This window comes from Cynara cardunculus (genome assembly GCF_001531365.2).
Source record: "Cynara cardunculus var. scolymus isolate 2C chromosome LG 11, CcrdV1, whole genome shotgun sequence".
In the NCBI taxonomy this organism is placed as follows: domain Eukaryota; kingdom Viridiplantae; phylum Streptophyta; class Magnoliopsida; order Asterales; family Asteraceae; genus Cynara; species Cynara cardunculus.
Genome location: NC_037538.1, coordinates 11831700 through 11845111, shown reverse-complemented (window position 1 = coordinate 11845111; position 13412 = coordinate 11831700). Strand labels below are relative to the sequence as shown.

General features: G+C 34.6%; 2 protein-coding genes across 2 annotated transcripts; one reads left to right on the top strand and one right to left on the bottom strand.

Annotated features, from left to right (window-relative positions):
- The first annotated feature begins 280 nt into the window (after positions 1-280).
- Positions 281-1860, top strand: LOC112521211 (bifunctional dTDP-4-dehydrorhamnose 3,5-epimerase/dTDP-4-dehydrorhamnose reductase-like). The gene is made up of 2 exons (XM_025129936.1): positions 281-844; positions 1220-1860. The coding sequence occupies exons 1-2, from the start codon at positions 395-397 to the stop codon at positions 1673-1675; spliced, it is 906 nt and encodes a 301-aa protein (XP_024985704.1). The 5' UTR covers positions 281-394; the 3' UTR covers positions 1676-1860.
- Positions 1861-4812: 2952 nt separating this feature from the next.
- LOC112521008 (hydroxymethylglutaryl-CoA synthase) lies at positions 4813-10640 on the bottom strand. Its single transcript, XM_025129635.1, has 12 exons — positions 10566-10640; positions 9228-9334; positions 8336-8468; positions 7965-8108; positions 7586-7744; positions 7370-7443; positions 7204-7279; positions 7070-7125; positions 6898-6985; positions 6611-6751; positions 6050-6199; positions 4813-5201 (listed from the first exon to the last, which is right to left on the bottom strand). The coding sequence occupies exons 1-12, from the start codon at positions 10629-10631 to the stop codon at positions 5019-5021; spliced, it is 1377 nt and encodes a 458-aa protein (XP_024985403.1). The 5' UTR covers positions 10632-10640; the 3' UTR covers positions 4813-5018.
- Between the last annotated feature and the right edge of the window lie 2772 nt (positions 10641-13412).

Genomic DNA, 13412 nt, shown 5'->3' with positions numbered 1-13412 from the left:
ATTCAAAACACTAACATATAATTTTATATATGTATGCGTACATATGTCACTAAACCGAACTGATACCAAACTTATATACGTACGATTTGGTTTTCGATCCTAGTTTTGAATCACATAAAATGGATTTTGACAAGGCTGGCAAACTAAAGGGGGGAAATTGCGAATAAAGTACAAAGGTGAAATGGGTGGTAAAACTGAAGTCAACTTACAAAGGCAAGCGAGTGGTCAACCTCCTCCTAGACGTTTCAGCCTCTATTCCCCAAAACCTTCATTCCAATATTTTTTACTGGCGGATATCTCTCCCACCTACTTCGCACCTCTCTCCGATCTTCATAAACATCCTCCCTTCCAATCTTAAAGCACAATCCCCCCCTCTCCCTAAATCTATCATATCATGGGTTCCCAATCCAATGGGTCGTCGGCCAAGCCATACAAGTTCTTGATCTACGGCAAAACCGGTTGGATCGGAGGTTTATTGGGTAAGCTCTGTCAATCTCAAGGTATTCAGTATTCATATGGCTCCGGCCGTCTCGAGTTACGGGACACGCTTATAGCCGACATTAACGCTATCAATCCCACCCATGTTTTTAACGCCGCCGGTGTCACTGGAAGACCCAACGTTGATTGGTGCGAATCCCATAAGGTGGAGACTATCCGTGCTAATGTCGTCGGAACCCTAACACTTGCTGACGTCTGCCGTGAAAAAGGGTTGATTTTGATCAACTATGCTACAGGTTGTATATTTGAGTATGATTCCAATCATCCACTCGGGTCGGGTAAAGGGTTTAAGGAAGAGGATAGTCCGAATTTTGTTGGATCGTTTTACTCCAAGACCAAAGCTATGGTAATGTTGTAAACGATCAAAATCAGATTTCATTCCAAGATTTCATTTTTATTGCATTTTTCTGATGATTTCTGCAGTAACCCGTGTGATGATTTTGTGTTATTAAAGCATTCATGTGTGAATTTGTTCATGAAAGCATGGCAGATCTGCTATATTCATGTGTGAATCTGTTCATGAAAACATGGTGGATCTGCGATATTCATTTGTAATGAAAACATGATGCTTTTTCATGTTTTATGATCAATGTGAGGTCTTTTATTCTTGTCAGATTTAAATGTATATGATTCTATTGAGATCTAATTCATAGAAAGAACAGATTAGTTGGATCCAAATGTGGTCGATTTAGGTGCTGATTTGATTTCTGGTTATGTGTAGGTGGAAGAATTGCTCAAGAACTACGAAAATGTATGCACATTACGTGTTAGAATGCCCATTTCTTCCGATCTAACAAACCCACGAAACTTTATAACCAAAATCACCCGTTATGAGAAAGTGGTCGATATCCCAAACTCCATGACCGTTCTTGATGAACTCCTCCCAATCTCCATAGAAATGGCAAAAAGGAATCTCACCGGAATCTACAACTTCACGAACCCCGGATGCATTAGCCACAACCAAATCTTGGAGATGTATCGTGAATACATCAATCCAAAGTTTACATGGAAGAACTTCAATCTCGAGGAGCAGGCTAAAGTGATCGTTGCTCCAAGAAGCAACAACGAGCTTGACACCACAAAGTTGAAGACCGAGTTCCCGGAGCTTTTGTCAATTAAAGATTCGCTCATAAAGTACGTGTTCGAGCCAAACCGTAAGACCCCTGTGGCAGCTTGAACAGCCTTAGAGGTTTGATGTGTTGTATTCATCATTATTGTTGTTATGATGAGTTTACTTTCTTTGTTTTGCTATATGGTATGCAAGATTGTTGTATTTTGTGTATTATTAGTGTTGTATAATTTGGATTGATTTCATTAAGAACTAGTTGTGTACCCGCACAATGCGGCGGGAGCCATGAATTTTAACGATTTTGAAGTTTCACTGGTTTTATAAGACAATATTTAACGATGATATATGTTACACTTAATCTTTACATATTAATACAATTTGAATAAATAAGAGTTATGGTTCTAATTACAGACTATCGATGAAAAAAATTGTATGACAGTTTAAAATCTAATATATTTAAAATTCAACATGTTTAAACGACTCCACAAATGTGTTCGATTTACACCAAGAGCAAAAAACCAAAAAAGTTGAGTTTTAAGATAAACACTTAAAACCAATAAAGAAAATTACAAATTTGACAGATCAGAAGCTATGAAAAGATAAAAAAAATGGGTTTTAGAATGAATTTTCAACTGCTTACTCTCTTTCTTGTCCAGAAGTTCAGATTAAGATTGAATTTATACATGTATATATATATTTCAAAAAAACCCAAGAACATATTATACAGTGTAATTTGGACAGCCTAATTCCAAAATGTATAGCATATATATAAATAAATAACTATAAAAGTATAAATCGTAAACATTAAAAATATTTTTTCACAGTATATATAATATATGATAATATAATTAAGTCAAAAACTATTCAATATTGGACTCATTTCGAAGGTATTAACGAGACGATTATAATAGTGTAACTTGTTAAAATAAAAATGTATTTTTTAAACATATTTTATTTGATATACGATTATGTATGTTAATTTAATAAATGTTTAAAATGAAATATTTAAAAGTAAAGGACGTAAAGTAATTAATTAACTAATTATAGGGATATAAAATGTAAATTTAAAATTATAATTTTAAAAAAAATCCGTTGAATGTGAGAGGTATGTGAGGGGGTGAGTGTATGTGAGGAGAGGAAGGGGTGAAAAAGTGAAAAAAGTATCTTGATCATTTAGAATTTTAAGACTTTTGATGAATTTGCTTAATAAAATAGTATAGATTCTCTTGATTTATTTGATTGAATAAAGTATAAGGGCTGGTTTTTGGTCAAGGGTAATGTGCAATACATGTAGACATAAGCCTCGTGTTATGTTGACTCAGGGTCCGTTTAATCAAATGCTTGCTTAGTAAGCGTTTATTGGTAAAAGTCTAACACTCTCACTTATTTTACAGGGTAAGATTCTAGTCCATCAAAACGATATCATATGCAAACAATTTACTTGGTAAGTGCTTACCTGTAAAAGTCATCACTCTTATTTAAAGGGTAAGATTCTAGGTTCTTGTCATGTTTATGCGGTAAAGTAAGTGATTCAGTAAGCTTTTAGTAACGATTCCTAAGCTATGTTAGGTAAACTAGTTGAAAAGTTAGATGTTAGATCGATAAACTAGTCATGTTTATAAAAACAAGCTGATAAGCTAGACGACAATGTAAAGTTACTTAAAGACATGTTGAAAATTTAATTAGAAAATAACAAGAGACGTAATTGAAAAAATGGCAAAAAGTTTATACAACTCATTGGAATGCTACTTGAAGTACCGTATTAAAAAGCTTGCTTACTATTAACTAAAATATAGTTTTTTCAATAAGTTCAAAAACAAGTTAGTGTTAATGATGTGATAAGGTAGCCTTTATCGGGCCTCATTTGGAGCTTAGTGCCAATTAGAACCGGGACTAGGGTTGTACTAAAAATGCTAGCACGCTGAATCCGTCCAACTCAATCGACAAACACCCAATAATTAAGTCCAATTTGTTAAATAGTCAAACCATCAATTAACAGGGTTGATGTTGGGTCAGGCCCGATCCGACCTAACCCGTCGACTTGCCGTTAATATATAATTTGATAAATTTGTATTTATGTTTATATACAACATAAAATTTTATTCATATTTATCTAGTTTTAGCCCCATTTTCGTGTTAGGTCATTTTTTGAGCAACAAATTCTCTATTTTTTTTTACCTAATTACCGTTCTCCATTTACATGTTGCTATTTGCCGTAAGTTAATAGTAGCAAAAGAATTGGATTAAATTATGCATATAAATGTGTGAAAATAAGCAATATATAACTACATAAATAGGGACGGTTCAAATAAAAATATCTTCATTTTACGAAAACGCAAAACACCTTTTTTTATAGTAATCAACACATGATGCTATAGTTCATCACATGTGGTACACATGTGATATTATAAATCAGAGATGTGGATGACTTGGCATGACCTAGGTTGCAGGCCAAGTCGCCTACACACCATTAAGATCTCTCATGTATATTATCACATGTTATAAGAGTGTTCACAATTTTGATACAATAATCCATCATATGGTACACATATGATACTAAATCAGAAACACAGACGACTGCACTCCACTAGGTCCCCTCATATGTATCATCATATGTGATAAAGATGTTCTCGTGTTTCCATAAAATGGTTTTTTTTATTGAACCTTCATATATATATATATATATATATATATGTGTGTGTGTGTGTGTGTGTGTGGTCAGGCTCCAGTGAGAAGAAAAGTTATGGTGAGAAGCGTAATAAGAGATCTTCACCCTTGGATCAATACTAATTGAATGTCAACTCTAATGAGGTGCACCGAGATGCACTAATACTTCAATATTACATATTTGTTACATGTATAGGATTAAATCGAGTGATGGACGATTTTCCTAAGTCACCAAAAATCAAAAACAGAATGATAGCAAAGGGTTGGATTTTTTAAATGACTCAAACCGTCCAACTCAACTCTGTGTACGCTCCTAACCAAGGCCATTTGGGTCATTTGAACTCGTGTACGCTCCTAACCAAGGCCATTTGGGTCATTTGANGTGTACGCTCCTAACCAAGGCCATTTGGGTCATTTGAACTCGTGTACGCTCCTAACCAAGGCCATTTGGGTCATTTGAGCCCCAGAGCTAAACCAAATGCCTGAAAAGCCATATGAAAAAGGTCTAGAATGGACCTTGTACATCAAAAAATGGCTCACTATTGTTCACCATCAGGTGAGAGTTAAACACAGAGATGGCAATTGCCAATTTTAACCCATTTATATTAAAATGATTGAAATTGACCAACCTCAATACATTTCTTAAGAAGATGGATAATTTAATGAGTGTTATTATGTAACAAACTCGAAATGAAAGCAAATGATTATTGGTCTCCTCCTCCTCCTATGTTCTCTTACAACATCACACCTAAACCAAACCAAACCAAACCAAACCCAAACTTGATCAGTGACCATTAGCCAACTTGGTGGTCTTTCTCGCATAGAATCTGCGGTACTTGGAGTCAACTTCGGTAAGGTAATAGGTGCCTGGGGCTAGAAGAGTGGTGTCTTTGCTAGTCACAAAGTCCTTGCCTCCATATCTGTGTTCCATTAGCTGCATCAGTTCCACAAATTTTTCTGGCACAACCTGCACCCAGAAACACCACGTACTTATCAGACTACTTGTTTCTAGTCATACCACTATTGTACAACCAAACCAAACAAACCCAGTAAATCCTAGGCATAAGTAGGGGATGTATGCGGACATTTCTCTAGAGGCTATAAAGGTTACGGATGATTGTAATTATAATCAAATTGGTTGTACTAATTTGGATCCGCGAGATTTCTTTTGCTTAGGCATTTTCACAAATAATCAAACATTTTTCTACTATACTTGAAACTTTGAATTTTAAAATCAAAAGTGGAGTTTTTATTGGGGGGAGGATAAAAAACAGGAATATGGAAAGGTGAAGATGAATTTTTGTTATGTGAGATACTAGTATACTCTTGAGTCGATATGTTTGGCAACTATAAGCTAGCTTGCTTTTTGAACTTATTGAAAAAGCCATGTTTGGTAAACTATAAACTAGCTTTTTGAAAAACTCCTTTAGGCATGTCAATAACATGGGCTTTTTTCTAATTATGCCTCAAAAATTTTACATAAATTGCCAAATTAAAACCTTATCCCTTTTAAGTAACTTTACATTGTTATCTAGTTTGTCGGTTAGTTTTAACCAAACGTGAATAACTTATGAGCTAACAACTAGCTTAGTTTATCAACTAATTTGTGAAACATAGCCTTACTAATTTAGGGTTGAGTTCCGGTGAGAAGGGAAGTTACAATGAGAAGCGTAAGAAGAGATCTCCAACCTTGGATCAATTCTAATTGAATGTCAATAATAATAAGGTGCACCAAGATGCACCAGATCAATTTATAACTTCCCTTCTCACACGTCCTTCGCCTAGTAATTTAATCCTCGAATAAAAGAAGCATACCTCAGTCCTCCTCTTCAACTTCTCATCGACATTCATCACCTTTGCGATGTTTGACAAACTAAAAGGCGCTTTGCCCTCAGTTAGATGCAATGAGAACATAGTGGCAGATAATCCACTTCCATACGAAAACATCATGACCCGATTGCCATCCTGAAAGTAGCACAACACATGAATCAATTTAGAGTCAGACTTGCTTTTTCCAACCATAATAATTGATTATATATTATACAAACAAATCATCATTCTTGTAAAAATACAAAAAAGAAGACTAGTGATTTTGATTAAAATCATAAAATGTGAATGTAAATGCTAAGATAATCTACGCTCTTGCAAAAACATAAAATGAAAGCTACACTTTGTAAGAACGATAAACCAGTAAGAACGATAAACCATGGAAATATAAATGCAAAAATTATCATTGTACTTTGACAGTTTTTGTTCAAAATAATTCATTCTTGCAGATGAAGTCAAGTACGCTGATTTGAGAAGTTAAATCATTTCTAAAACAGCATCTTTTTACCACAGAAAAAAACAGGCAAAGAGAACATTCTAGATGTTTACCAGAGAGCTATTCTTATCATGAATGAGGGAAGCAAAGGCCGCATATATAGAAGCAGTATACATGTTGCCGACTTGCTTGTTGATCAAAGTTCYAGGTYGAACCTTCTTATTGTAATGGGGCTTAGCCACTTGCTGRGATGCCTGTAAACAGATGCATAGGAACAAACTCATCAATCCTCGGCTCATGAAATTTATTAAAAAAAAAAGGGTTTCTATGTGAAGTTTAGAAACTGGGAATTTCAAGAATAGCGAAGAATAAAGAAATGCATATCAAGACATAAAGATACCTTTTCAAGATCACGGTTTTGGTAGCTCTCATCACCAGTTAAAGATGCAAACTGCCCTAGCTTCTCTTTGGCAGACTCATCAACGGAGCTGGAACAATAGGAAGGGTAAGTATGTAAATAGAGTTTAGCAGACATTAAGAAGCGTAACATGAATTAGTAACTCAATAATCACCTGGCGTTTCTAACGACATCACTGAACACTAATCGAGCAAAGCTCTTCTGTACAAGCTGCACAATTCCACAGAAAAGTTTGAACTACTATAATGAGTATCAAGAAAACAAGTATGCTTCTTTTAGATCAATTACCTTGTTATAAGGAGAATGAAATACAAAATAGTCAGCATCAGCAATTGAAAATTGTTTGCCTTCCAATTTCTCGTACCTATAATGGGCAAGATTATGTTAACGACAGCTTGTAACATAATGTGTCATCATGACAGGAGTTGGAGCTGATATACAGAAAGCAACTTACTTTCGACAATATCCCTTGTAGCAAGACTCAAGTGCCATGAGATAACAAGTTTGGGAAAGCTTTCCATCAACAACCTAACAGAAACATTATACATTAAAATTTGAGTAAAGAACGTCCAAAAGTTTTGCCAAATTTTCTCACACAAGTGTTTCAGTTGGACTATATTAGTTTAAACAATGTCAAGTATTAAACTTCACAAAAGAGATCGAGGAATACCGGGTATTCACTTGCAAGGTCAGGTTTATAAAAGTCGTAAACATGGGACATATGACTTGCACGGAATTTGCTTTCAAATGCAACAGGGGCATCTGGCCCTATCAGCATCGCAATGGCAGCTGCTCCTCCAGTGGGTCGAGCTGGTCCTTCTGCATAGACCTAGTAAAAATGATTTCCAATAAGCAATGGAACAATTGTCCTCAAAAAAGAGATTGCCAAATGCCTAATTGCCTATATCAACATATGACCCAGATATCATGTCTTAATTAGAGTCTAGCTTTTCAGTGGCACGAGTCATATGACTCGAACTTTAATTGAGCTTCTAGTAGCAAAAGGTTCAAAGTGTAGCACAAAAACCACAAAGGAAGCAGTGATATACCGCACTGTCTGTGCAGACAACCATTCCATAGCGTCCATCCCACGATTTACTTTCCACCCAATTCACACAGTTGAATAATGCTGCAGTTCCACCATAGCAAGCATTTGTTGAATCAACACCTTCAATATCGGTATTTCCACATTCCTGCATGTGCACATAGAAAGAAACAGGGCATGTTAGTTATGGAGGTCGTTCAAAAGCAATAGTGGATATTGAAAAAAGGCGATATAAGGATCATAGCATGAGGGAATCAAGTGAGAGAGACCAAGAGTCTGGCGTATCTGAGCCTTGGCTACAGGAATATCTAATCATCAAGTTTCAACAAGAAAATTACTGAACATAAGAAGTAACAAAAAAGGACTTATTAGTACCTCAAAAACTTTCATAAGGAAAGTCTTAATGGATTTGCTCTTGTCTATAACAGTCTCACTGCCTACTTCCAGCCGACCAATTTGTTTTGGATCAATCTCATATTTCTCAAGTAGTGAAGTGACAGCTGTCAATCTAAAAAAGAGGAAGTTAATGTAAGGATTCTAACATATGCCAGATGACTGGAACTTTGTCTATGTAAAAGATTTCAAACTTAAAAAAAAGCAAATGGATTATGCTTAAAAAACCACGTTGTAGAACCTTGATTGGGAGACACAATGTTATCCTGGGTGTAAACTACTATGGAGACTAAAACATGATGAGATATCATGTTGCCATGGAAACAGTCCAACCTTGACCAGAAAAACCCCAAATAATACCTTCCTTGACAAGATCAAGAAATATTTTTCCTAGATGAAATGGGGGATGAAACACAGTTTTTAACCTTCATCTTAGTAAAGATCAATATAAAAATGTCCCAGGTGTTACAAGCTGGATTCATTCCAGAAAACTGAGTTTAAATGAACAGCATCGACCAATCATCTTTGTGGTGACAATTATCAGTTTCTTCTTTAGCATGTTAGAAACACTAGAATTATGGATTTTTGAGTTATCAATGATTTAGGTCAAATTTTAAATATATGTCAATTTGAATGAAGATGATGGCCAGGGAATGATAAATTCATTGGTGACTACACCAGTGGAAGCATCCTTGACTCAATGCATTTGGTGATGATTATTATGCAAAAGAATGTGAGTTTTTAGCACTATCCTCTAACCAATTGTGAATTATGAGATTTCAGAAAAACCACATATCATTGAGATAATGACTGCCAAAGACTCGTCATCTTTTTCTAACATGTTAAAGCTAAGATTTCCATAAAAAACACCAACCCCATAGAGATGACGTCTTCCACCTCCGAACAAAATGCCATGCAGTCTTGTCCAAGTCCGATGGTGTATTTTCCTTTGCTAACTCCATCAAAATCTTCTAGGGTATCCTGTAAAATAAATTACCAAAGAAAAAAAGGTTTCACTCAATGTGACAACATTTAAAATCAAGACCTTGCTTACAAGTAATCTCAAGAAAAGGCCACACAAATACAATCTCCTCTACATTACTTGCACAACATACACAGAGAAGAAAACAAGCAATCAATTACACTCTACACTAGCTTATAAGATAAACTTTAAACAGATCAACTTGTGTGTAAATTAATTAAATTGGTCCTGCATTGTCCCTATAGAAATTGATCCTTGTTTATACTTGAAAATCTTAAATTCCAAATCCACAGGATCGCTTCATATTCCCTCCCTCAGAAATAATGTAACTTTCTTCCTTGGATGTCCAGAATTGCAACTTGGGCTTTTTTAGCAGAATTTCAAACCAAGGTTTTCTCTCTTTTTACACATTGGTAAATATACTAAATATTGAGGACATTGATACTGATCCACAAGTTTCATCCTATTTTTTGGTTATTAAAAAGTGATTAAATTAAATGCAAAGTCAATGGCAACAACATCCTGTCCATGAGCAAAAACACAGTGTAAAACCCCCAGAAAACTGGAACCAATCTTTTTCTAATCAAGGCAAACAAGAAAGCTTTATATTCTTTTCTCAAAACATGAAGTTGTGCCCGATTGGTTTGAGTTTGGGCTCCAAAGGTCAAAAGTGCCTGGAGGTCCAGGTTCGAACCCAAGGATGTGACCAAGGAGGTTCAAATGCGGTGACTCCGGGATACCTGCGAAGCGGGGTTCAGCTCGCACAGCGGGTTGGATATCCGGGTTAATGGAAAAAAAACATAAAGCAGCTTCAACACTCTTGATCATAATCAAATCACATTTGGATAGAGTTAAGAGCACCTATACGCCATCAACTGTCTCAAACAGTAGTGTGATACAACTTGACTAAAAGCAAACAACAAAAAACCAAAAGCTTGCGACTTGCGAGATTATCCCTATTAGATCCCTTTTGCATGTGCAACTAACCGTCGATCTTCACAATAATTTATTGTTAGCCCACAAAAGAATGTCCTTTTTTTGCATTAATCGATGGTACGAAAAGGAAATTCTAATTGTACGATAGCAGCAGTGACACAAAGTTATCTGAAACGATTTCATGATAATAAGCACAGCAAATCAAAAATCAATCCGATTGAAGAAAACAAGCTCGTAGTTGTACCGTACAAGCATTTTAATGCATTGATCACCAAGAAGACAAAGAAGAGTTACCTGTTGGATACAAGTAGGAGGAAAGTAGATTTCCATGGCGAGAATTCCAACGTTTTGAGGAGCCATTTTTGCTTGTGAAGAAAATTATCACCAAAGAGTAATCAAATTAAGATGGTAAAAATGACCAGATCAGACGGAGAACAACGATCTGGATTTTGATTTTTTGTATGTATTTCGCAGAGAGAATCTGTTGAAGAGGGATGAAGAGGCTCACATGTTGGAGCTGCATATATATATACAAATTAGAAAAAGGGGGTAGCGAGGGAAGTGGCTGGCTATGGCTTCCCTTCCAACCTTGCCCTCCCTCTTCACCTAATTTACATAACTTGCCATTTCTAATTTATTCCAAAACACCATTCATCGCACTCAAAAATCTATTAAATTATAGAGTAAATTACGAAAATGGTCCATTTTATTTTTTATATTGTAGTAACTTCGGTTTTTGTCTTTAAAGTTGTGTTTGGTATATAAGACTTGACAAAATAGGGCTCTTATCACTGTCATCATATCCACAGTCACTATCATCATTTGCCATCGTTGCGACCACGGCCATAGGTGACCATCTCCACCACCATAACCAACGGCCACCTATCACCATCCATCACCACCTTTGCCACATCGGTCACCACCATCTCTACCTCCATATCCACCACTGTCGGTTGCCAATACCACTACCGTCTATCATCTCCACGTCCTTCACAACAACCATCAGCTACCACCGCCTCTACGTCCACCATTATCTGTAACCACCATATAAACCATTAAACAACATTTAGAGGCAATCTGTCAGCTCGGTCTTGTTCAATCCTAATAATACCAAATATCAGGTATACAACATGTCATGTCCAATATTATCTTGTCATATCCAATTCGGTACTGTTTGTGTACCAAATGCTACTGAATTTTTGGAAACTATAAGGACCATCATCCTGGTTTGCATTTCCTTGCAGAAATTGTCCTTGGCGTTAAGGCCATTAGTTGCTATTGCTACCATTAATTGAATGATATTCGGTTTTACTTCTTAACTAATATGTGATATTATTCTTGATATCTTGATTTAACGTTTTGGTTTTAGTTTTGTGTTTGAATCTAGGTGAATTTACGTTTGAATTTGGATTTATATTTGTGTTTGAATTTGAGTAAAATCTGTGGTTGATTAATCTGCATTTACTGTGGCTGACAATGGTGGTGTAAAAAGGGAGGGTTGGATGTTATATTATTTTTATTTTCTAAATGCTTTACACACCTGTACATATGTTTTATACACTTCTACAATCAATTTTTTTTTTATTAAAACCATGCAAAATGACCGAAATGTTGTTCACATGACTTCCACGTTAGGACACTTCTTAGATGATCATAACAGTCGTTAGGGTCAAGATAATTTCGTTAACGAAATACAAACCACAATAACACTTTTGTAACTTCTAAAAGTTAAAGACGAAACAAGAGTTTCTACAAATTTTTGGGACAATTTTTATAATTACTCAAAATTATATTTTAAAGAAACACTGAATTTTTAAATCATAATCGTATTTTGTGTATAATTTAATAAAAATATTTAATTAATAACTATTTATCGTTTTAAGGATATAACTTTAAAAAAAAATCATGAACCAAAATTAATTAGATTTATAATATTTGGAATCATATTTATAAAATCTGCCATCTCTTAAATGCACTGCAATCATTCATAAATAATTAATAGATTTTTAGACTAAAAAGCTACTATAAAATCTGCCTATGATTTCCAAACTAAAATCTATAAATAAATAAAAAATAGGAATTCTGATGGCACCCTCTACCATAGAGGCGTTGAAAATCATTTTAATTTTAATAAAATGTGAAACTCAATCAATAATATATTATTTTTTTTATTATTAAAATTAGAATCACTATTATTATTATTTGGCTAAAGTTCATAAAATGTGTTTATTACATTCCGATACCTATGATTAAGGGTGGCAAAAAATGACCCAACTCGCTAATCTAATCATAACTTAACCCAAAATTAGCTGAGATTTTCAACTCATTTAAATAAATGGGTCAACTCGTCTAACTCATTTAAATAATTGGGTTGGATTGAACTTTTCGACTAGTTTTCAACCCATTTAAAATATTATATAATTTTATTTTATTTTTAATATTATATATAGTATTCTAATTTTTAATTTTGTTTTATTCTTAATTAAAAATCCTACCGTCGTGAGATGAAACTCCAAATTTCAATCGCCTTCATTACTCTTAATCATCAAAAAACGCTAAGAAAACTCTTTAGTCCATCACTCCATTATCGCCTCTAAAGTCCAATTCAACTTATTTTGAGCAATATATTTATTGTGGTTGTGTTTTATTCAAACTTTAAACAATCTGTTTGTATTTTTGGTTGTGTTTTATTAAAAAAAAATTAATATTCTAGTCCTTTTTTATTTAAAATTTTAAAATTAAATGAGTCAACTCAAGTTCAATTTATTTAACAGGTTGGGTTAAAAAAATCGTAAGTAGATCAACCCGTTTAAGTAACAGGTTGGATTGGGTTGAAAAATCTCAACCCATTTAATTAAATGGGTTGGATTAGGTTAAGATTTTCAATCTATTTAATAAATGGGTTGAACCCGAACAAACTCAACCTGACCCATTATCACCCCTACCTGTGGTATGCAAAAACGTACGCTCCAAGTCCCTCATGCTAACGGATTTTGTTAGTCTGGTTAAGTATATGGATATTTTTGTCTTTTTACACCTCTTGTCTTTTTAATAATAGAAAATTAAAAAACATATTACATATTATTTATTTATATATATTATACATATATAGATACAGAGTGAGCGAAACCCAGGGGATTC

Coding starts and splice junctions, on each gene's coding strand:
- LOC112521211 (XM_025129936.1), top strand. CDS start 395: ATGGGTTCCCAATCCAATGGGTCGTCGGCCAAGCCATACAAGTTCTTG. Junction 845..1,219: donor ACTCCAAGACCAAAGCTATG/GTAATGTTGTAA, acceptor GGTTATGTGTAG/GTGGAAGAATTGCTCAAGAA.